The 25,171-nt window shown below is 37.0% G+C and overlaps 2 protein-coding genes across 2 annotated transcripts in view; both read left to right on the top strand.

The window, feature by feature from the left end:
• Positions 1 to 9,815, top strand: part of ctnnbl1 (catenin, beta like 1) — a 111,837-nt gene extending 102,022 nt beyond the window's left edge. Inside the window, exon 16 of the mRNA XM_030139487.1 lies at positions 8,463 to 9,815. Within this exon, the coding sequence (XP_029995347.1) occupies positions 8,463 to 8,551 (89 nt within the window). The 3' untranslated portion in view covers positions 8,552 to 9,815. The remainder of the gene's footprint in view (positions 1 to 8,462) is intronic.
• A 14,242-nt stretch (positions 9,816 to 24,057) lies between these two features.
• The window catches only part of vstm2la (V-set and transmembrane domain containing 2 like a), a 90,878-nt gene continuing 89,764 nt past the window's right edge, over positions 24,058 to 25,171 (top strand). The window contains exon 1 of the mRNA XM_030139721.1: positions 24,058 to 24,419. Coding sequence (XP_029995581.1) covers positions 24,302 to 24,419 — 118 coding nt within the window. The 5' untranslated portion in view covers positions 24,058 to 24,301. The remainder of the gene's footprint in view (positions 24,420 to 25,171) is intronic.

The raw sequence follows: 25,171 nt of genomic DNA, 5'->3' as shown, positions 1-25,171 counted from the left end.
AATGAACATTTAGTTGTTTTTTCTCAGCAGGCACTACGTCAATTGTTTTGAAACCAAACATATATTGATGTCATAATCATACCTAACACTATTATCCATACCTTTTCAGAAACTTTTGCCCATATGAGTAATCAGGAAAACAAACGTCAAAGAGTGTGTGATTTGCTGAATGCACTCGTCACACCACAGGAGATTTCAAAAATAGTTGGAGTGTCCATAAAGACTGTTTATAATGGAAAGAAGAGAATGACTATGAGCAAAACTATTACGAGAAAGTCTGGAAGATACTATTAAAGAAGAATGGGAGAAGTTGTCACCCGAATATTTGAGGAACACTTGCGCAAGTTTCAGGAAGCGTGTGAAGGCAGTTATTGAGAAAGAAGGAGGACACATAGAATAAAAACATTTTCTATTATGTAAATTTTCTTGTAGCAAATAAATTCTCATGACTTTCAATAAACTAATTGGTCATACACTGTCTTTCAATCCCTGCCTCAAAATATTGTAAATTTTGCTTCCCCACCCTGTACACTGAACTTCTCTCAGGAGTCATTCTCACCTCATTTGCTTTATACTCTGGGGGGGGGTCACCTGGGGCCTCATGTACAAAAAACAATGTGCAGCTTTCATACTGAAAGATGGCATGCTCCAGAAACTTGGAAAGTCCGTACACTCAGTTTTTATATGTATGAATCTGTGCATTTGCTTGTTCCTGTGCACATTTCCTTCATACATCCAATGGACTTGGAATTGCATGCAGCTGCACATGTCACTTGCACCACCTCATTTTCACCTATTAATAACTATGCAAATCAGTAGATATACATGTCATCTTTTCCCCTTTTGTTCCAATAACAATGGCCAATACATCAGCAATGTTAAAGAAGAAGAATTTCACCAAATGTGTAATTGATGTCCTTGTATCAGAGGTAGATTTTATTTGGTGATCTTTCCTCTGGTTTAAGTAATAAAAGAAAAAACATGGTGTGGTAGAGTGTAACTAAAGGCCCATTTATGCTCACTTTACACGTGTGAATAATTATGTCAGTTTGAAACGTTGTCAAGTGGCACTGCCTTTATACTTCCATGCATCCATTGCATTGGAGTTAGCGTTTGCCGATCAATCCACCAGGGGGCGCCACTCTGAATTAACATACTGGTCAAATACCAAGTCTATAGTCTATAATTATCAACATGGCAGTGACAGAGGAGGTATTACTAATGTTGATATTGAGAACGCTAGTTGTCGTAAGTATGTTGGTAGTTTTCACCAACTTGGTTGCTTTTCGAAAAGTTCTACCATTTCTGTAAATTATTCTCTTCAAATTTCCCATTGCAGAACATTTTGTACGCCACATTTTCATGCGTATGCATGCTTCATACATGAGGTGGTTCATCTTTAAATTGTTGCTCCATTTTTAAGATTTTAATGCTAACTCAAGACATTTATGGCTGCTGTGCAACACTTTGATTGACATGTGTTACCGGCAGATGCTCTCCTCACTTCCCTCACGGTGAACAACTTCGAAGATGACTCCATCATAAACGCAGTTCACTTGTTTACATAACAAACCAAAACGTCACTCAGGCCTTTTTGGAAATCTTGTTGTGAAGAGCATTGTGGGAATGGGAATTCCACGCAGCGACCAAAAAAAAGCAGTTTCTCACAGATTCGGCAAGAAAACGAGCCGGATCACTACAACGTAAAATTCTCCAGTCCACCAGTGTTGTTTTAAAGAATGACTATAGTCGGTGGATGGAGATAAAGGCAACATTTCGGTTCAGCACTGATGAAGAGACAGCGAAATTGCTGCTGTGTGGAATTCCCATTCCCACAATGCACTTTGTGACAAAATTTCCAAAAGGTTTTCGTTTCGGTTTGTTATGTAAACAAGCGGACTGTGTTTATGATGGAGTCATCTTCAAAGTTGTTCACCATGAGGGAAGTAATTCAGGTGTGTAAGTGTGGAAAAACTAATGGATTAGTGATAATTAGGTGATCACCCGGGTTTTACAAATTTGAAAAAAAAAAAAAACGTGGTGAAAGTCACACACTACTTTTATAAGTTGCACTAACAAGACAATCAAGTCATTTTTTTGTTATGCCGGTGTTTAATAAAACTTACTATTGCATATAACTGCTATACAGTTGCAGTAAGCTATCATTTAGCATGACCTTACCCATCAACCCTTGCTCTTCCTCAGCTCTACCTTTTTGTTCAAATATGGTCACTTCTGGCTCAAAATCAGTAAGTTGACAACAGCCAAAACAATTGAACTCGGTGTTACTGCTCCACTTGACTGACACACTAAAGCTTCTACATCTGCTGCAGCATCCACAGCATTCAGGGTTTAAAGTCCACCATAAATGAGGGTTTGTTTGGGGTCAGTTTTACATTCTTGTGTGGATGGAGATACTTGAGATAGATGTTGAAAGCTAAGTTGTGGTGGCAGCTGTGCGAAGGTTTGTGCAGTCTCGCTCTGTTTTTAGGATGGTGGTTAGTGTTTTTAAGTGCTGTTCATCTTTAACTTCATCCACACAGTCTTGAGTCTAACCCATTAGTAGTTTGTGGTTGTTCAGATTGCTTTCGTTGTTCAGCCATTATGAAGTTCCACTCTGACTAATGCTATATAAATGTACCCAGCAAACAAATGACAAATGTCCTGAAAGATCCATGGGCCAGTTACAAGAGTGTTCTGCAGTTACACTGACTGTCCGTGCATGTGCTGCAGTATCCCAGTTTTGAGGCCAGCGTTTGGGATTTGGTGTTTACATGGAACATGAACTTTGGTTCTTCATATTTGCTTATATCCTAGTGTTTACTGCACCTTGATTTCAGCACCAGCATTTTGTAGAGTACCTAGTGGACAGTGACCAAGCATGCCATGTAAAATTTGAAAGTTAATGAATCAGAGCCACCTCTTGAGTGTTGATGTTTGGTTGTATAGTGATGTTAGTGTTTTCCATCACGTCTTGCTCGTCTGTATGTATTTGGAAATTTGTAGTCCTGTAGACATTTTTTGACAGCATTCCTGAAAAACCCTGGACTCATCTTTTATTTTTTACACTTTATTTCTATATTTGATTGAATGACACCTGAATGCTGCTTCAACTCCTGAGTTACTTTTAAAAAGTCGTAAAGATTCATTTATGCTCAAGATGCACATTAAGACCCATCAGCGAATCATCAGAGCTTTGATTGACTCAATCAACACTAGGTCTGTAGGCTTCGATCCGTAACCTCAACAGTGTCTCATGACGCTGTTACGGGTGTTTCAGATGACTGTTGGTATCTCAGCTGCAGCCGTAATCACACATGAAGTCCTCCGGCGTATCCATATCCTTGAATGCTCCTGGAAATTATTCTCCTTGTACTGGCGGCAGATCAGTCCCAGTCACTGACCTGAGTAATGGCGATGCTCAGTACTGTATTGTCCTCTGCTGCGTTGCCGTGGTGACAGGAGGAGAGCCTTACCAGCATGCCAAAGAAAAGGTTCTGCAGAGAGTTGAAGAGTCGCTGATTCTCTGACCTTTCTGTCTGTGTGGCTGACTGCACCGCCATTTCTAGACACAGAAACTCGCTCACATAAGCACAATGACAGGCCGGCGATGAAAGAGGAGGCAGCTTTTCATGTTTCTGTTGAATCACTCTCTCCGTGTCTTCTTACCTGCTTTTGCCAGTCAATGTCAAAATGCAAAATACTGTTGCCATAGATCTATTTTTAGTTTGATAGCAGTCACACCTCAGGGGACCGGATTCCAACCCTGGTGATGTCACTTTGAGTTCCCGCTGAAGCTGTAGATCTTCTATGTAAAATAATCTCAGCCCCACATCCGTCCAGACAGGGGTCCTGCAGGGGGCTTCCAAATGTGAACAAGTTTGCAGAAAATGGGAAAAAGACCATAAAAATGTTTTTTTTTTTTTTTGAGTGTTTCATTATTGTGGTTTAGCTGCAGTGTTTCATATACAGTCTACTCTAGTTATACCGCCAACTTCCGTTCACGGCCAAATTGGCGGTATAGCGAAAATGGCGTTACAACGGGTTGCGTCCATAATGTGCATGTCTTTACTATATGATGTCTATGCTGCCTCCGTTAACCCGTTCTAATTGCGTTTCTAAATAAATCTTGATTCTGTTATGTTGTAAGGGATCATTTAAAGTGGGGAAACATTTTAAGCATTATTATACCGTGTCGGGAAATGACACCCCATCATCTTGAGGCTTTGGCTTAATCCCACGTCCTCTTCCCGACATCCTGACCTACTGAGTGTTCTGCGATAAATGAACGGTGGCCGTTCCGTAGACCTACTCGTAGCTTGTCGCGATCAGCGTCTGGCGCGTTTGTTTCAGTGCATTGTTAAAATTTATGTGTATTCGATGGCAATCACGCTGGCGGTATAACGGTCGGGAAATCAATGGTATAAGTGTTGTTTGTGCATGGAACTGGGCTGGCGGATGGCGATAGGCGGAAATGGCGGTAGCTAATGGAATAATGCATTGGGGATTTTTGTGCAATGGTTTTGGTGGGCGGTGAGCGAAAATGGCGGTATAACGGCGGGCGGTTTAACAAGAGTAGACTGTAGTTACATACTCGCTACCTGAGCTGATCAATGGAAATCAAAACCTGATGTTAGTTTTATCTGGATCATATCACATTGTTTCAGTGTCATACAATTATTTCTCACAACTTGCCACAGTTTGTCAGTCCCTTGATTCAAATCAGTTTCTGCAGTTTTGATAAATAGTGTCATTTTATCGCTGGTCCCATTTAATATAACATTTATCATAGACCATGAATAAGAAGGAGGCACAGCCAGCGGTGATGTTCCATATTGGTGTTTGAGCTACCATTATGAAACCAGTAGTTTACATCTTTTTGCAAAGAAAAGTGTAACTTATAGTTAAGTTAGTGTAGTTAGTGCAACTTTTATTTAGAGCTGCAGTTATTGATTATTTTTAGTAATTGATTAGTCTATTGATTATTTTCTTCGATTTCATAAAACGATTATTTGAATAGGTGAAAAAAATAGTAAAAATGTGAAACAGACATGTCTGAAAATGAGACGTTTCCTTTATTCCAGAACCATCTGAAACAACCACAAAACGTATAAAAGTAAAAGAATATATTAAAAAAAAATCTATATAGAACTAACAACAACACTTTAAAGGTGTATATATAAAAATACCTATAGATATAAACAACAAACAAGACCAATGACAACTACAAACAATATGTGCACTGCAATCTTCAACACATTTGGATCCAACTAACAACTTAAGATGAAACTAAGATACAACTGAAAAAAAAGATGGAACTAATGTTTAAATTAGGGAATTAGGGAAATTTAGGAAATTTGTATTCCAATAATTTTTTAAATCAATTCGAGCCAATTAATCAATTAATCATTTCAGCTCTAAACTTATTTACCACAACTACAGTTGAGCTGTGAGTCGAGAAAAGTTGTGTTGTTAAAGTTCTTAATCCAAATTATATGACAAGTAAGAGCTTCAGCATGGTTATGAAATCACCATTTTATTTGTGTTTCTAGTTAGCACATGTCTGGTCAAATAATGGACGTGTACAGACCTGTGTGTAACGTCCAATTCCACCAGCGTCAGCCCTGAACTAGCATTAGGTTTATGTGAAGGACAGCAGAGTCCACTTCTGTTCCTGGGGATTTAGTGACTAATATATTCCATTTCCAACGGGGGACTGTTAGAGACATTTCAGTTTTAACTCAGACCTGCTAACTGTCAGACTGTGCTGTCACCTCATTCCAGGAGCTTAGTCCCATGTTGCAAGTTAGAAATAATTGAAAAAATACTGTCTAAGGTGAAAAACAAGTACCAGGGTTCCCGCAGGGTCAGAAAAAGTCTTAAAAGTCTTGAATTTACAAATCTCCATCTAATACCTTAAAAGGTCATTAGAAGGTATTAAATTCGATACCATAAGTCTTGAGTTATGTTCCCATATACTGCCATAAATGGTTTAAATGTGTCTGTTAAATGTCCAAACTGCAAAGAAAATAACGTTCGTCTACTCGGTTCCACCCGTTCCAACCTGACAATTTATATTGAAATTAGGAACCAATTATTGCTAACTTTGCAGCTCCAGTGAGAAATAACTCGGAATGGTTGGAATCAAGGCGTTGGAGCAAATAAATACATTTTCCTAAATTCTAGGAGTCACAAATTTTTGCCAGTACGGCCGTGAAATAGGCTGTGAAATGGGCATTAAATTCTGTTCTAAGTAGATTTAAAAAGGTCTAAAAAAAGTCTTAAATTTAAATTGTAGGAACCCTGAGTACTCATCAGCATCTGGGCCTCCATCCCCACGTCCATTATGCCTGTTACGATCCTTTATGTACAATCTAATAACTGTTGTCCCAAAAGACAAACCTAAACCAAACATGTCCCCGGTGTGTGACGGCAGCCATGTTGGGTCCTGTCTAAGCCTACAGGCTCTTGTCAGGAAAGCCCCTTCATTTTCATGCCCGTGCACCGTCTCCCAGAGAGGACTGGTCTTTTTCATCTTCTGTCTCAACATCCCTGGGTTTAATGTGTAATCCCTGCCTCAGAGGCTGAGAGACGGAGAGAGCGCCCGGACTCCGCCGGGGATACAGCAGCTGCAACTTTTCTTCTTCTGCACATTAGACTCACAAATCGAGCGTCGGACGGTCTCAAAGGCCTCGTGTGGGAGTCAGACGCTCGAAATGAAGAAAACAGCCTCAAATGCTCACAGTGAAGCAGGCGCTCATGCTGATTTAGTCGGTCTCTGCACAGCACACCTGAACACAGCTCTGTTTACAGCCACAGGACATGCAGTGCATCCTGGGAAGTTAGTTTAGAGATGTACTGTACTGAAAGGTCTCTTAGTAGCTGCTTCTTTTAGTTTGTGCCCAGGTTGTTTTCAGATAGGTGTCAGTGTATGTATATTTATTCATTTATGCACGACAGATCATTTCAGAAACAGTCACAGACCAAGTAGCACATGCAGTGTCAACTCACACACATCATATTGCAACTGTAACTACTTCATATTGTCGTCATATTTTCATGTCTGTCCCAGTCATGTGCCGTTGTGTCCTTGGGCAAGACACTTCACCCACCGAGCCTCCAGTGTCACTCACACTGGTGGATGAATGTGTGTGAATGTTTGGTGATAGTCAAAGGCATGAACTGGCAGCCAGGCTTCCGTCAGCCTGCCCCAGGGCAACTGTGGATACAAACGTAGTTTAGCACCATCAGAGTATGAACGTGAAAACGAATGAATAATGGATCAATAATGTAAAATGCTTTGGGTGGCTTGAAAAGTCTATTATTTTATTTTTTTTTTTTTTTAATTATTACCTCCGCCAAGGAGGTTATGTTTTTGCCAGGGTTTGTTTGTTTGTTTGTCTGTTTGTTTGTTTGTCTGTCCGTTAGTGTGCAACATAACTCAAAAAGTTATGGACAGATTTGGATGAAATTTTCAGGGTTTGTTGGAAATGGGATAAGGAAGAAATGATTAAATTTTGGTGGTGATCGGGGGTGGGGGGGCCCACGGGGGGGGGCCACTGATCAGCCTTGGCGGAGGTCTGCGCTCTCCGAGTGCTTCTAGTTATTATTTTTATTATCATTATTTTCGCATGACTCAGTACACTATTGTTGTACAGTGTGCAACTTTAAAAGGGAAAATAAAAGATAATATATTATCTTTTATTTTCCCTATATACCCTTTGACTTCTTTGAAACTGAAGATTGGATGGATGGATGGATGGATGGATGGATGGATGGATGGATGCCCTTTTAAATAGTAGTGTTAGTATATTAGAGAGGGGTATCCGTTCGTAAACTTCCATTAAGTTCTCCCTGTTTTTATCAGTGTCATCTAGGGCTGAATGATTTCAGTCATTTTCATAGTAAAGGTCAAACCTTTGCTGCTTGTAAATTTTTAGGCTGTTTTTTAGTCCTGAGCTGAAGCTGTGGTTTTTAACTATTTGTGATGGATGGAACAAAGGAACAAACGAGTGAACAAACTTGTTCCCACAGTAGAGAAATTCACTGGTTAAGGCAGCAACAGGATAAAGTGCAAAAAACAAACAACACAAAAAAATGATAGTATAATTGTAATAAAACTCTGTAGGCTATATACATATTTACATAAAAAGTACAATTGCAGTATGCCAGTGCAGAAGGGAGACAAAAAAGACAAAAGTAATAAAAGTAGTTTCTCTCTCTCTGTACAGCAGGATTTGATCACATTAAAGAAAAAACACCAAAAACAGATAGAAAAGACTAAAAACAAGACAGAGAAGAGTAGGGAGTAAATGTCAAACTTGTCAGAAATAATAAATAGTAATGTGAAAACTCTCCTGAAGTGCAGTCATGAAGTATTTGTGTATTTTTTCATGGTTGGATTGTCTGAACGTCTGTGGGTTGTAGGTAAAACTAACCCTTTGACTCTTTGTTTCGTTCAGAATACGCCGAGAGCATCGGAGACGGGAAGACGGAGGAGTTCAAGGAGGCCGAGCGCAAAAGGATCATGGACCTCGTGGACAGTTTCTAATTTCTTTTTTCCCTTTAACGATGAGCGTTGAAAAGCCTTGATTGTGATTTTGGACTCGTCCTGGGCACAAAATCCAAACAGCAGCTGTATGAGAGTGTCTTTGGAGATTTCAGTGCTTTTCCAACCGTTTCCCCTCATCAGGTGTCGTCCTGTTCCAACCGCAGATAGTTAATGTTTAAACTGTGTGAGATGAAAACAATCGTAGAATAGTTTTACATTGTGGGAAATCTGGTTCCACTTTACTGCTAAAATTAGATACGATGGCGGACAGGGATACGTCAGTTACAATTTCTTCTGAATGACACAAAACATGTTCAACTGTTATCTTCATCATCTAAACAACCACCTCATGTCTGTATTCTTTTAGTCATATGACTTCTTCCTGATTTTTCGGATTTTTTTTTCCTTGTAAAATTTGCGACTATAATCTTGGAGAAATTCTGAGTCTTTTCATACAAATGTCTGCCTTTATTATTTCAAAGAATACCCATAAATGCATTTTTTCCATAATTTGTTAATATTTGTTTTTCCTCATAATTAGGAAATAATGCATTTCTTTTCCTTAATGTCTGAACTTTGTCTTGTGAATTTATAACATTAAATTCTGAGAAAGCCTGAGGTTTGTCCTATAAAGTTAGGAATTTGAGTTTTTCCTACAAATTCACGACTTGATCTTTGATAATATTCTGTTGTTTTTTTCTCAACTTATGAACAAATAATATCAGATGATTCAGATTTTTTTTTTAATCATAAATGTACAACTATAATCTCTCAACATTCACACTGTTTTTTCCATCAGTTTGTGAGTTTTTCTTGTCATAAATTTAATTTTGGAATTTTTCTGAATATTACCCATATTGGCTCTTGTGTACTATTTTTTTGTGTGTGTAACGGTGGGAAAGAAAAACAAGCAAAAAACCCAAATAACACCTTTCCCCAAATGTGTCAGTTTTCATCTATTGTGGCCGTCTGTACTGTCACAGAATGAGTCCAAAGTCATGAGTCAAGGCTGTACGTATTAACATCAGAGTAGAAACAGATGCTTTTGTGGGTGGACGTTGCCGACACCGGGCTGAGGCTTCTCACATCCACTGGTGTTTTTTTTTTCCCCCACTCTGTGCTGTTGAACACTGTGGGATAAATATGGACAGACGCTGCAGAGATCCACAAATCTAATTACTCTCCTCTTTTACCTGCTTGTGTTTGTTTGAGGGTTTACATGTTAAATATTTTCTAATAAAAACATTTGTTCATAAAATCCTGATTTCGTGTTTGGTTTATTTGATTAATGTCACGGTTTAGTGACTGAGATTGGCAACAGCAGCTTGTTGAAAACCGTCTGTGCACATGAATCTCATGCCTTCGCTTGGTTACTGTTGCACAGATTCACAGATGGAGACGACAAACCTGTGCAGCTTCTTTTGCACAGAGAAAATCCTCAGACCTGCTTCTTGTTCTGTATTTGTGTGAACCCACCCACTGCTGGATCTCTCGGCAGCCTCCCTGAGCTCACACAGCTCTCAGCCCACTGCTGCTTTTTCTTTGTGACGCTGTGTGGAGGTGTATTATGATAGAGCTGTGTACACAAACAAACCTACTGGATTATTCTCCCCGTCTTTCGCACCACTGTGTATCTGTGCTCCTGTTCCGCTTTAAAACATACCCATTTAGTCATGCATTTTAACAACTAATGCACAGAGGATGTTCTGCAGAGACGTAGTGAGGAGGTGACCCACTTTAACTCAGTTTATCTACTATTTTTAGGCTGATATGAATCTTTATGGTTTCTTTTCTTAGCACACGTCACACTGTCAAAAAAAAAAAAAAAAAAAAAGCAGATTTCAAATATCTATAAGATTGGGGCTTTTTGCACAAATCACTGACTAAAACCTCTCAGTTTGAGCAGTTGAAATGTTCATATCTCATCCTGAATCATTGCATTTGTCCTGAATGGTAGTTTTTGCACATCTTTACATGGCATTTCTATCCCAGTTCTATCTTGCTGATGTTTTTGTTCTATATTTATTGCAGTATGACTCAGACATTATGCACTTACGGACTGAACCTTGCGCTGTACATTTGGTAAGATGACAGCGGTTGTTGCTGCAGTAACCGCACATAATTTAATTGAACCCAGACATTATTTGAAGAATTTGTCCTTGTACAGAGTGAAGCTGATGGCACTGTCATGCAACAGAATATACAACAATGTCAATATTTTGTTAACAACACTGCTATGAGGCTGAACTCACTTTTACTGCCACTATTTACAGAAGCCTGTGTGTTTTGTATTTGTGGAATAGTAGTTTGGTTGCAAATTAAAGACTGCACTATATACTACTAACGTTACAGTGAAATCATTCATACTGTGTAAAAGATGTTGAGCTCCTGTAGGTAATAGTTTAGTTTGTATTTGTTTTAAAGCATCATGGACACTAGGATATGCTCATAATCAAAAGTCTAATTATAAACATCCACGTTAAACCATGTCTGTTCACAAAGACTAAAATTTCTGTTGAAATCTCCACAAGAAAAGTGTTACTGCACAACGCCTCTTATGTTTTTCCCCCCCAAGGTCAAAGATGAAATCTCAGTTGGATCGCAGTGTTTCTCCTTATGGTTAGGCTTGTCTCCTGTGACTCATCTGTGAAAATAATCCTGATGATTCCCCATCAGGCTGTCAGTTTAGAGACTGAAGTCATTCTTTATGTGTCTTTGTAAACGTATAAACCATTATAATGCAGTTCTGAATCCCCTGAGTGTCCCTTTCATTGCTTTTGTGACTTTGACAGTAATGTTGAGTTGCCTTGGTAGCTACTGTTCAGCTCGTCTGTTGCCGTTAACATATTAAAGCCTCTGGAGTAGTAAAACCGCACAAATCAAAGTGTCATCATCAAGCATCCATTAGCTACAACATCACAAGACAAACATTTATCCATGGCAACTCACAGAGTCAACAGATTGTTACCTTTGTTGATAGTAGCTAATATAAAGATGTAGCAGAATTCATCCAAACCCAAAAACATAAATGTTTTGAATTTTCATTAAACTAACTTGTAGTTAATATCATTGGCAGAAGGCCACAGTGCAATCAGTTTTCCAGAGGCTTTAATAGAGAAGCATAGTTCTGTCCTGCCCATCCCTACCGCTGTGCACTATAGGAACTAATACATGCACAGAATCAACGGTAACTTAAAGAAGGTTTAGATCCACACTGAATCATGCCATAAATTATATGCACTGTAAAATATTTGTCAATTTCAAAGAAAATTTCGCAAATCAAGAACATACCAGACTGTGAAAATATGTAATAATTTTTAAAATATGGCTTATTATTCAGCCTTAACAGCTAATACACTAATCTTATTGAGTTTAGATTTAGCTTGGAAGTTTACAGTTACCAGGCAACTTCATCACCTTATGCTTATCGTTTTTTTGTTTCCTTCATCCTAGTTGAAATTTTTATGTTTGAGTCATAAACTCTCAAAATAAATACACATTATCACTTAGACAGTGTATACAACTTACCCAGTTTGTGTGGCTAAGATTTTAAATGTGACTTTTTTGCAGTCAGTCTAAACAGCTAACATGCTAACTACCTGGACATTAACTTCATCTTACAGATGTTAACTCCCAGAGCAACTCCTACTTCTGTTTGTCTTTTTTCTCTTCTCACTTATTTGTTGAAGCCAAACGCCCTAAAAATATGCACCATTAGCCTATTTGCAATGCCTCAAAGGATTTAAAGTGTAAAATCAGCCTTAGCTTGGGGATATACCCTACAATTCTTCCTGTTTGTGCCTCCTCTTTGTGTGTCTTACTGCTGTATGTTCTTCTACTCATAGAGCCTTCAGATAAATATTCAGCTTATGTGGATATGTCTAGGACTTTTTGCACATCCTGAGGTAAACTCCAGCAACTACTCATATACTTAGTGCCATTAAAAATGCAGGGGTCAGAATAATATGTATATTTGGAGATATATTAAATTAATTGGTTTGGGGTTACCTTCACATTAAAGAGGGAAGCATTGGTCATTAGAGAATGAATTGTGGTCAAATTGTGATAAACTTAACACGCTTATTCAGTCACTGAATACAGGTACTCAGGAATTGAAAGTGTCATCATTCAATGTCGGCTGTGTCTACCTCTGGCTTCCAAACAAGCAGTGCAGCGACGACGCATGGAACTGACAAGCCTCACGAGCCTGTCCTGAGGGATCTGATCCGATCCGATCTAGCACCAATCTGGTACTCAGACGACTGATTGTACTGCGATGACAGCGCAGACGGCGAGCGACTTCACCACGGCTCAGACCTGCTCGTAACATGACAATGGCACGTTCTCTCTGTTGTATCATAAGTTGTGGCATTTTGACCTGGAAAAAACATTTCTGTGTTTTCTTTGCTACCTTTATATAGGCTATTGACCACACCTAAACTTACCAGTCAAGCGTGACTCTGTACAAGAGATTCAACTCAATGTCCAACATTAAGGGATTAGTCCAAACGCTGACGTCGCGTGCTTTGGGAATGAAAAAAATTCAGCTGTTAACTGTGTTACTCATATTGTGAGCAACATATACAAAACAGGCACCTGAGCAAATCACTTTCTGGAAATTACACCACATGTTTGGACTGTGCATTTTTAATGGCGTTAAGTATATCAACTTAAGATAAGATATAAGATAAGATAAAAGATAAGATAAGACTTTTCCACTGTCAGGAAATTACATTGTTCACAGCAGCAAAAATCTTCGGGGGGGGGGGGCTGTCTGTCACATCTGCTGCCTTTCCTAACTGTCTTTACCGACTCTAATATCACTCCATAACAAGATGGGTGAACGGCAGGGCGTCGTTTGCATATTGTATTGGCAGAGGAGACCCGGCCCCATGCATCTCTTATCAGTGATTATGACGGCGGCGTGTTTAACAGCGGTTCTACAGCAATTTCACAGCCGAGGGGAAGGAGAATAATTGTATTTTCCAAATGACTGGGTGCAAACACTGTGCACCGCTGTGCTTTTGGGCTGCTCTCTTTTTGTTTGCCACTGAGAGGGGAAGGTGTTCTGTTATTGAGTATAAGCACAAGGGCTGGTTAAGTGTGTAAAGCAGGGACACTGCTGCAGTCACAACTTTACTGGATGTATACGGAGCATTCTGCATCTCAAAACACAGCACAGATTAAAACTTACAAAGTACGAGTCAACAAATGGCACAATAAAATGTAAGATGGAAAGCAAACTAAAGAGTGGCTCAAGGACATCTTGAGGGCAGTAGGACAGATAATAAAGTAGGAAATAGTGAAGTATGAATACTTTATAAGACAGATATTACATAAAAGACACAGTAAAACAAAACATGGAGACAGTGTTGAAGACCGTAGTGTACATATTGTTTGTATTTGTCAATGAACCCCTTCTACATATACTTTTATACTGTTGTTATTGTTGTTATTTCTCTATAGATATTTTTTATATGTCCTTTTACTTTTCTACTTTTTGTGGATGTTTTTTTCAGCTGGTTCTGGCGTAAAGGACAAGTCATTTGTCATTTTCAGACATGTCCGTTTCACATTTTTTACTTTTGTTTTGCCTATTCAAATAAATGTTTAATTGAATGGAAGAAAATAATCGAGACATTAATCAATTACAAAAATAATCAACAAAAATAATCTTAACTACATATGATAAAATTATGTGAAGTTCAGTTTTCTTCAGCAGCACAATCCTTCAAATGCCTCATTCTACTTATTTTCTGTACAGTCTTACTAGTTTTTCTCCTTAAAATAAATGGAACCTATGTTATAGTTTAAAATACTGACAATAATATACTGGTGTGAAAAGAACCAGTGGCCTGACTTTTCCATAGCTTTAATTAAAAAATGTTTCATGTCATTTCTGGGGTCTCTGCTCCTCCAAAGGTCATCATCATTAGAACAGAGCACAGTTGATCAATGGGACAACTTCATGTGTTCAAGTTTGCGGAACTGTGCTCCAAAATTATTCTGTGGGAGAATGAAGGGACTGAATGTTGACCCAAAGCCTTCTGTTAAAGTGTTAGTGTGACCTACAAGGGTAAAAGAAACACAATACTGTTGGTAAAAAATGCCTGTTGGAAGGTCAAAGTGGTGACGTATCCAACATCAAAATATTTCTAAAGCAGTATTAAGGTCATGCCTGATTATTGAAAAAGTAATTAAAGTTGTAATACTTAAAAAGTCCACGTTTCAAGAATAAACTTTTGAAGAAGTCATAATATTACAAGAGAAAAGCCAAAATATAATGAGAATAAAGTGGTAATATTTGGAGAAAGAGTTATAACAGATGAGTATTTTGGGACAGTCAGAGTATTACAAGAAAATGTCAAAATAATAGGATAATAAATGATAATATTTTGAGAAAAAAAAAATGTGATGAGTATAAAACTGTAAAAAATCAATGTCGTGAGAAGAAAGTCAGAAAAAGGGCTAATATGAGTTGTCAAAATTCCCAGTTAAACCAAACACAGCAGCGGTTTGTATTTGATAAATATAGCAGTAATTAAATAATGATGAAATAATCATTATTTCATTAAAATGATGTTATTCTTTCAGTATTGTGATTTTTAAAAATGTGACTTCATCCTCATCATGTTTTTTTCTCTTATGACATGTTAAAATATCGTATTTTCCCTCTCAGCGTGACCCTAATCATTTGTTGTTATTATTTTTGATTAAAATCCTCACCTTGGCCTCATCATGCAGCTTTTTTTTTTCAGACATAAAGCAGCCTTTTCTCAACATGCTGGAATGTGATGAGCTGTTAATTGCAGTTGTGGATTCGAACTCCACTTATCTCCACATTGGCTGCTCTTTCTATCTGTGTTTTGTTGGACAATGTAAAACACACATTCACATCTTCCGATTGTTTTATCTGAGCACAGGAAAAAAAAAAAAAAAAAATTACACTAATGACACCCCTGAGGTAAGATGACCACCGGGTTGTGATCATCATAAATGTATCAGTCAGCAACAGAAACAGGACATTAAGTGACTTGTCCTGTTTTTCATCTCACTTTTTCTTATTTCTCTGCTGACTTTGTAAAGTACTGATGTTGTTCTATGGAAGCCCACATTGCAGCATTGAGTCTGTAAACAGCACAAACCTGAGTTCATGGATAAAAGGGTAATTGTGGTCATATAATTTAATCATTGTGTTGAAATTCAGATTTGTGTTACAGCGGGGGCTTTGGTTCTGTTGAAAATGTGACCAAATGGGGTTTACCAATCGAGTCTGCACTTCAAAGCAGAGCACCGCTGAAGTGAAACACGATCTGTTAAAAGATGCAGCGATCTCAGATCAGCTGTTAAAACTTGTTAAGATGCTGAACAGAGGGGCTCAGTCGTTCAGTCAATAGCATCCAGACACAAACATGGGTTGGAAAATATCTGTGGTATTGTTGTCATTAGGACGGGCTGCCTGTGGAGATCAGAACAAAACAAACGCATTTATGCCATGAGCAGCATATTTGCACCTGGTAATGCCTGTTTTCAATAGTCCATGAATGACAGGGTTAGAGGATTACACAACATAGCAACAATAATGAACACATAAGATGTTATCAGGTTTTGTCTTGTTTCCCTGGGCAATACGAACACTTAACAATAATGCACTATACTTTGCTGCTACCTCCCTCCTAATGTGCAAGACATATCTATTTATTCACCTCATCATTAAGATCCTACTATGCTGTGTCGTTAATATTGTTAAGTGTTGTTAGGTGTGTTTCTATGTCTAATCACTTTTATTTTGCTTTATACTTTATTGTCTTACCCCTGCTTTTACTTTTTTTTTTTTTTTTTAGCTTAGTTTTAGCTGCTTTTATTTGTTTTTTGCTACCTCTATTGTTGGTTTAGTATAGGTTCTCTTTTATGTCAAGCCTGATTGCACTGTTCTGAGGAGCATCTTGAATTTCATCATGTTGATGCCTTGTGCTAATATGATGAATGAATGAATGAATGAATGAATGAATGAAATCTTAATTTCGAACATGTACACAATAAAATAAAAACAAAACTCAACCAGCAAAATATAAGTACTAGTACATAAATGATTGATAAGCAAACAAACCATAAAAATAAATACATAATAATAATAATAATAATAATAATAATAATAATAATAATAATAATAATAATAAGATAAAGAAAACAAAGGAAAATGAATTATACATGCTCGAAAAGGAGTAGGAAGAAGTAAAAACTTATATACTCCTACCCCCAATTACTATTCCTTATGATCACTATATAGTGATTATTATTTTGCACGAATATCAATATAATAATAATAATAATAATAATAATAGTAACAACAATAACAATAATGATAATAATAGTAGTATAACAGTGTCATACATCCTTTTTCCTATATACACTAATATGATAATACCCATTTACAACTTATCCTTCCAGATATTAATAAAAACTATGAAACAAAAACAAAACAAAACAAACAAAAACACATATAGATATATAATATGATACATATAATGTTCTATATTGTCCTTTATAGTAATATAGGATTCTGTTGGGTCTCTGTAAACTTAATTTGATTCTGATTTGAATTGATAAAGCACTTTGTGACTCTGTCTGTGAAAAGTGCTCTATAAATAAATAAATAAATAAATAAATAATAGTAATAATATATTCATATATCCATATTTAAACTAGATATTATCAGCACATATATGGCACAGCCCCACTATGAAAAACAACTGGATTCCCCCTCAGGCTCTTTCCTCTCTGTATTTTGTAAAAATCATTTGTTTGTATTTGTTTTTAAACTGTTTGATGTTTGGACATTGTTTCAGCTCCACACTCAGTCTGTTACGTAGTCTTACACCATTATTTGATAAACAGAATCTTTTCTTCGTGGTTCGACATCTTTGTATCTTAAAATTTGTCATTTCCCTTAATTTATACCCTCCCTCTCTTTCCTGAGACATTTCCTGTAAATGGTTAGGTAATAGGTTATTTCTGGCTTTGTACAAAAATTGTGCTGTTTGGAATTCAACCATATCATTAAATTTTATTATTTTAGACTTTACAAATAGTGGATTGGTGTGTTCATGATATCCTACATTGTGGATTATTCTGATAGCTCTTTTTTGTACTATGAAAAGTGGATCTAGTGAGCTTTTGTATGTATTGCCCCACACCTCTGTGCAGTAATTGAGATAGGGTAAAACCAGGGAACAAAACAGTGTGTGGAGTGATTTGTTGTCTGAAAAGTGTCTTGTTTTGGCCATTACAGAGATGCTTCTGGATATTTTAGTGCAGATGTATTTAATGTGTGACTTCCAGCTGATGACTATAAAGTATCTATCTATCTATCTATCTATCTATCTATCTATCTATCTATCTATCTATCTATCTATCTATCTATCTATCTATCTATCTATCTATCTATCTATCTATCTATCTATCTATCTATCTATCTATCTATCTATCTATCATAAGTGCTCTGTTTACACTGCCACCAAAAACATGTTTTGTTGTTTTAAGTTATCATTATTACTTATCTGTACATTTTATCATTTTAATTTGTTTTAATGTTCTACTTGTAGATTTATGAAATAATCCAGTGCTCATCAAATCTGTTTTACACTGTTGTTGTACTGTTATGCCTGTTACATTCTTGTCAGGTCACATCTTTTATGTTTATGCAGGTTATTGCTTTCACAAATAGTTAAAACTACAGCTTCCACTTAGGACCAAAAAGGTGGTGTTAATGGAAGTTTACGAGCTGATACCTCTCTAATATACTAACTGCTGTTTAACCCAAAAAGACCCAAATGTCCACTGGTGACCAAAACCATCTGCTGATATAAAATGTTTAATTCCTTTTTGATCCACTAGTCCTATCAATAGATGTAAATAATTGGTGTAATAATTGGTTGAAATTTTGAATTCAGAGTATTTCAATGAGTGCCCTATAAAGGGTTAAGAGCCATGTAAAAAAAAAAAAAAAAAAAAATCAGGTTAATGTGACTGTATCATAAGCCTTGTTTTGTCTTAACCCATAAAGACCCAAACATCCAACCGTTGACCAAAACCATCCACCGATCTAAAAAGTTGAATACTTCTTTACCAATTAATCCAATACATGTAAATAACTGGTGTAAAATACAGTTTGTCATCTTTTCATGGTCATCAAACATGACCCATTTGGATGTTCAGAGGCTCCATAGTGAACATGGAAAACACTGTCATCTTCTACAACAATGATTCACCAGTAAAACCCATGGAGTTGGATCAGTAACAGTGGATGGAGACATTTGAGTTATTTCAGTTAATGATAGATTTCACTGAAAAAGTCACTTTTTCTTCAGTTTTCTGTTCCTGATATTATAACCCTCAACTTTAATCTTTTTTTTTTTTTTTAATTTAAATATTTACATGATCAGTAAATTAAATATAGGAAAATACTTGATTATCACTGGAACAAAATTCAAAACACAGATTGGAATTTTGTCATAAGTGATGATAAATCAGTTAAGAAAGATTAACTAGAGAGAAAAATTCATTTGGGAGCTGCCACAAAAGTAGCACTGAGTATTTATGGGTTAATAGGGCAGTGGAACATGGTATGGCAGATAAATTGTATACATATTTCATTTATACAGCGTGTTTAAGGTATTAGAAAAACCACAAGTATCTGCAGGATGTTTTTAAGTGATAAAGGAACATTTTGGACTTTGGACCTCACTATTTGGCCACATTACATTTTTTTTTTTTTTTTTAGTTATGTGCAAATTATGAGCAAATCAGAAAACAGCTCTGGGAAAAAGAGACTCTTGGTTTCACTATTTATATGTATGTGTTTAAAGCCTCATTCTAAAATAACTGTACAATACAATATATGGTCAAAGTAACCACAGATACAGATTCCAGACCTTAAATAATGTAAAGAAAAAAAAAATTATATATATATATATATATATATATATATATATATATATATATATATACACATATATATATATATATATATATATATATATATATATATATATATATATATATATATATATATATATATATTTTTTTTTTTTTTTTTTTTTTTTTTTTTTTTTTTTTAGCACAGTACTTACATTTAAGTTAGGATCAATAGAAATAGAAATCAATATTTGGTGCAATAAACCCATCTTATTCCAGTCCTAGCTTTCATATGTCTTGGCATTCACTGCAACAGTCTTTCACATTGCTGTTTGGTGTTTTATGCCATTCCTGGCGCAAAACTGCAAGCAGCTCGGCTTTGTTTGATGGTTTTGTGACCATCCATCTTTGTCTTGATCACATTCCAGAGGTTTTCAGTGGGGTTCAGGACTGGAAATTTGGAGACGATTCTTTGTTTTTGCCAGAGCTGTATAGTGTCTTCCACTCTTCTGCTAGAACTTGACCCAGAAAATGAAGAATCTCATCATAAAATATCTTATTCACAGGCAAATATCAGCTATAATGTTGTGTAAAATGTAATACAACAAACAACAATGAAATCTGGCTATCTTGTGAGCTTAAAAACTTAAGAACATGTAAAAGCTGCAGGAGGCAAAAATCAGGTGGAAAATACCAAGCAATGGAGTAGAGCAGTGGAGTCATGTCTGATGAAATCTTAACAGAGATCATTAATTAAAGCTCTCAGTCACATAATTTACCTCCTACCACTCTGTCAATACCTGTGAATAGGCAACATTGTGCATCGTAGGCTTTTAAGAGGAGGTGCCAAAGTCTTGTTTCCTGTCAGACTATTTGAAATATAATATGCTGCAAGGTAATTCATTATTTTTGGCCAAAAAAGAAGCATGCATTGAAGCTCTGATGCACAAATCCAGGTAATAGGGGCAGTGAAACCCCATTTCTGTGAAATAAATCAGACATACTTGGTCATACACTAAGCGTATGTTATTTTGCAGAGGTTTTTGTTATTTTAACAAGATGGACAAAATACAAACATATTAGAGCATTCTGCAGCAACATGGGAAAATGACTTAAGATTTTACAAGTATTAATGTAGATGCAGGAAATGGGTGGATGGAAGCATTAATGTACAGTTTCATTATGTGAAACAGCCCAAAGTGGAGTGCACTTTATCCTTAGTGTCTCTGTCCATGGTGCTGAAATGCAGCTTTCAGTGTATGAGCAGCACTGATGTACAGACACCAGTGGATTCACTTCAACTGGAAAAATGATTATAATACAACACAGCTTATATGTGCTGTACTGTTTTTAAAATATATTTAAAATTCTGCACTTCTTAAAACCCCACAGCTCATTCTCACCTTTTTGTTTTTTCCATGAGGGGAACAGATCTATCATATATTCCCTCAATAAACTGACCCTTACCCTGTTCATAATAGGCTCATTAATAATCTCAGTTTAATTTTAAAAAATATATTTAGGTGTAAAAGAAACAAGACATAAGTTCAAACCACTCTTTTCAGTATTAGGTGTCAGAGCAGTGACCCTACACTGGTAAAACCTTATCCCACATTAACAAACAGGTTACTGAAATAGTATTTTGTGACAATACCATATGACACACACTTTTTTCCTTTTTCCCCCCTTTTAACCATGTTCATGAAGACACAAGGACCAAAAGGCAGAAAACGTCTATATGCTCACTTTCTTCATTGGAACCATCATTTACTTCCTTAAACTTTTAAGCTTTCACACAAACATTAAAACTACTTGGCTTTAATTTTTTTTTAAAAAGTTGTAGGTTAGTTCCATCTTGGGTTGTTACAAATACAAATTTAGATACAAAGTTGAAGACTGCAGTGCACATATTGTTTGTAGATTGTTTCGTTGCCAAAATCTCACTGCTGTGTTTTTTTTGTGCAATGACAATAAAGGAAGTCTAAGTCTAAGATGTCATTTGACTTGTTTTTTGTTATATGTATATATATATATATATATACCCCCCCCGTCTGTCTTTCTCTCTCTTTCTCGTCCTTTACCCTCTCTCATTTACACCAACTGGTAAAGGCAGATGGCCATCCTCCAAGAGTCAGGGTCTGCTCCAGGTTTCTGCCTGTTAAAAAGAAGTTTTTCCTTGCCACTGTCACCAGTCACAAGTGTTTGCTCCTGGAGGATTCTGTTGGGTTTCTGTACATTGGCTTGAGAGTCTGGCTCTATAAATGTCAAAAGATAACTTCTGTTATGATTTGGCGCTATATAAATAAACTTTGATGCTGTCAAAATTAATGAATCCATCATCATGATTAATCTGATTAAAAATTTTAACGCAATTAACCCATCTGCAGCGCTGAATGACTCTGAAAGTGTCTGGCAAAACATTTCGGGCAGTTTGTCCAAGTTGAGTTACCATCGCACATGTGCAAATGGGCGGTTTCACTGGTAGTGACAGGCAGCAGAGCCAACCCATAAAGATGGAAGACGGTAAACAGCACATTGGCCGTCTGGACGGAAATATGAGTACAAAAAAAAAAACAAGACAGAACAGACGATCAACATAAAGTATTACGCACACTTTGCAGGAAGGAGTTTTTTCTTTTCACCGAAGCACGTCCAGCTTAAAATACCACATTAACACAAAGCATACGTTAGTTGGGGATTCTGCTAACACTTCGGCTAACGTGTTGACCAGCTTGCGACAAACACGTTAAGTGCATATATATGCCCTTCTTTCATAAAACTTTGAAACTTTGTCCCCTACAGAGGACAGAAATTCATTGCTGTGTCTCAGGAGGATATATTTTTACTTCTATACTTTTTGTGGTTGCTGTTTCAACTGGTTGTGGAATAAAGGTTATAATAAAATAATAAAAGTTGTTTGTCTTTTTCACATTCTTACTTTTATTTGCCTATTCAAATCCTAATTTAATTGACTTAAAAGGAAGGAAATAATCAATAGATTAAATTGATTACAAAAATAATTACAATTTTGTCAAAATAATTAAAAATAATAAAATATGGCAACCGTCCATAAAACTAAGCAGTTTGTAATTTTTTTAATTTAAAGAGATAGATTGAGGGACTAAAATCTCATCATATTTTGGGTTTTTACATGTTTTTATATATATATAGGTGGTTTGTAGTTTGTTGTTTTTCTGGCTGTGACTGGAAACGAGCCCTGCGATGAACTGGCGACTTGTCCAGGGTGTACCCCGCTTTCGCCCCTATGTAGCTGGGATAGGCTCCAAGCGACCCCCGTGACCCTAGTGAGGATAAAGCGGGTTCAGAAAATGAATGAATGAATGAATGAATGACTGGAAATGATGCCATGACAGGAAAGCGCTAATGGTCAACAAAAAATGGAAATTGCGAGCGGAAAAAAAACAAAAAAAACAAAATACAGCTTAAACACTGGAAAACTACACCTTGATTTTAGACTGTGGTAATAAATGGCTAAATTAAACAGCGACAACAGCTGTTAAACAGAGAAATGTTGAGTAGATATTTTAATACTGTATTTTTTCTTATCAATAATTTAGACACATAAATATTAGTGATGTGACGTTCATGAACGAATCGAATCTTTTGAACGGCTTTTTGAAATGAACGATGGGAACCGAGTCTTTGTAAAGAGCTGTCCATTTTTATTTATTTATTTATTTTAAGGAGGGAGTGTCCGATTGCCTGTCAATTTACCAACATACTGTTCTTATTCTGAGAATTGCACTATAGTTCAGGTATTTAAGTAATTGCAGTGATTAATCACTGTTGTGTTTTGTGCAGTTTTTTCCGTATGTTTACATACATTTATTGTTCTTGTTTTGAGGAGAATAAAATGTTACTTCATAAAAAAATATTTTATTTTCTTCTTTATTTTTAGGCTACAGACTAGTCCACATAATGTACAGTGATGATTTTTTTTTGTCAAATTCCAGCATTTGCCTAATGTCATGTATTTAGTCCATACATTTTAACAAACTATTCTTTTTTACAGTAAGATAATATTTGCTGCCGCGCCAATTAAACATCTTTAAAATGTAATGTCAAGCATCACATGTAGCATATTTAGTCATTAAAACATTGGTGTTTCAAAATAATGCAAAAAACATAAAAGAGTCAATCTTTTGAACGGCTCTTTTCAGTGAACGGCTCCTGATTGAACGGCTCCCTTCAAAGAGCCAAAAGTCCCATCGCTAATAAATATGCTAATATGCTAACATTATCAATTATGTGTCATTAGTCATTAACTTACCCGTGTCTGTCCAAGGATACAGTAGTTTTTTTTGTTTTTTTTTTTAACTTCTGTTGTTAAAATATTAAAATAATTGAACTTTGCATGTTTATAGTTGTACTTTTTCTTTACCATTTTGTCGGCTTAAAAACAAACAAAAAAAAAAAACCCTGGTCAAGTATGAAGTTAGTATCGTCTCTTACGTTTTGATATCACTCCTCCTGTAATTGATATCCCCCACTGCCAGCCGCAGCACTGCCCATGTGGGAGCAATGTTCCTCCGCCGCACGTAGAGCCGCTGCACGGCAGAGGCAGCGGTGGTCGGTCAGTCAGTCTGCGGGCTGAGCGACGGAGGCTGCGGACACTTTTCCACCTTTTCTCCGCTTCACGCAGGTATCCCGCTCCCTTCAGCGCAGACAACAAGTCACCTGGATTTTAAAGCAACAAGGAAAAGACAAAGAACAAAGAAGACCCCCTTTTTTTTTCCCCCTACGTGCCCTCCACCTGATGTGAAAGGGGAAAAAGAGAGAAGGGAAAGGAAAGAAAAAAGAAATAGAAGAGAAATGGGAGCGTTCCGCGTGCTGCTGGGGAGTTTACATTACATGGGACTCTGCGTGCAACTTAGTGTCTGCACGAGACAAGCTGGACACGGAGAGATAGAGAACCACATCTCTGGGAACGGTAGGTGTGAAAGAACCTTCTTCACGTGGCTTTTATCCATTTTATTTGTGAGAGGGCATCAGACCAGGGCACGGCAGAGGTGATGATACCATCTGTTCACATTCAACAAAGGACATGCTGAGAGGCACAAAGGCAACTAAGGCAAATATCTGGTGATTGTGTGTGATTTGTAGCTGTCAGGCGGACCAGAGTTTAGGTGTGTGCACTGACTAGATCAAGCTGTCATTCAGTCAGCGCACGTCCATCCATCTTACAAGACCAACAGGATGTGTAGTCTTACAACACTCACACCATCACCTGTTCTGAGTCTAGGAAGAACAAAGAGAATAGTCAGTGTCCTGGTCTTATTTGTTTTATTTCTAGTGGCTGTTATGATTGTGTGTTCTTCTTTTCTTTTGTTTTCTCTGAGGGCTGCATCTCTCTTCCTCTGCTCCTCATCCTCCTCTCTTTTTGATGCATGTGGATGGAGCAGAGGTGATGTCAGCTGATGGATGGAAGTTAATATTCCCCTTTTAGTATCCCAGTGAAATCTATACTTCCCATCACAAAACAACACACAGATGTCTGCATCCTCCTCTTCCTCCTCCTCCTCTTCCTCTTCTCCCACCAGGAGCATCCCTAAATGGCCTCCAGTGTTTACACTTTGTTACGTCATACACACTAACTCACAGCTGTGTCACGGCCCTCTGCTTTCTCCTGCCAATCTCCACAGGTGCTGCACTGGCTGCCACCTTTTGGCAGCTGCTCCAAAG

This window comes from Sphaeramia orbicularis, chromosome 7 (genome assembly GCF_902148855.1).
Source record: "Sphaeramia orbicularis chromosome 7, fSphaOr1.1, whole genome shotgun sequence".
Classification (NCBI taxonomy): Eukaryota; Metazoa; Chordata; class Actinopteri; order Kurtiformes; family Apogonidae; genus Sphaeramia; species Sphaeramia orbicularis.
Note: the sequence above shows the minus strand (reverse complement) of the source record. Positions and strands in the feature narration are given on the sequence as shown.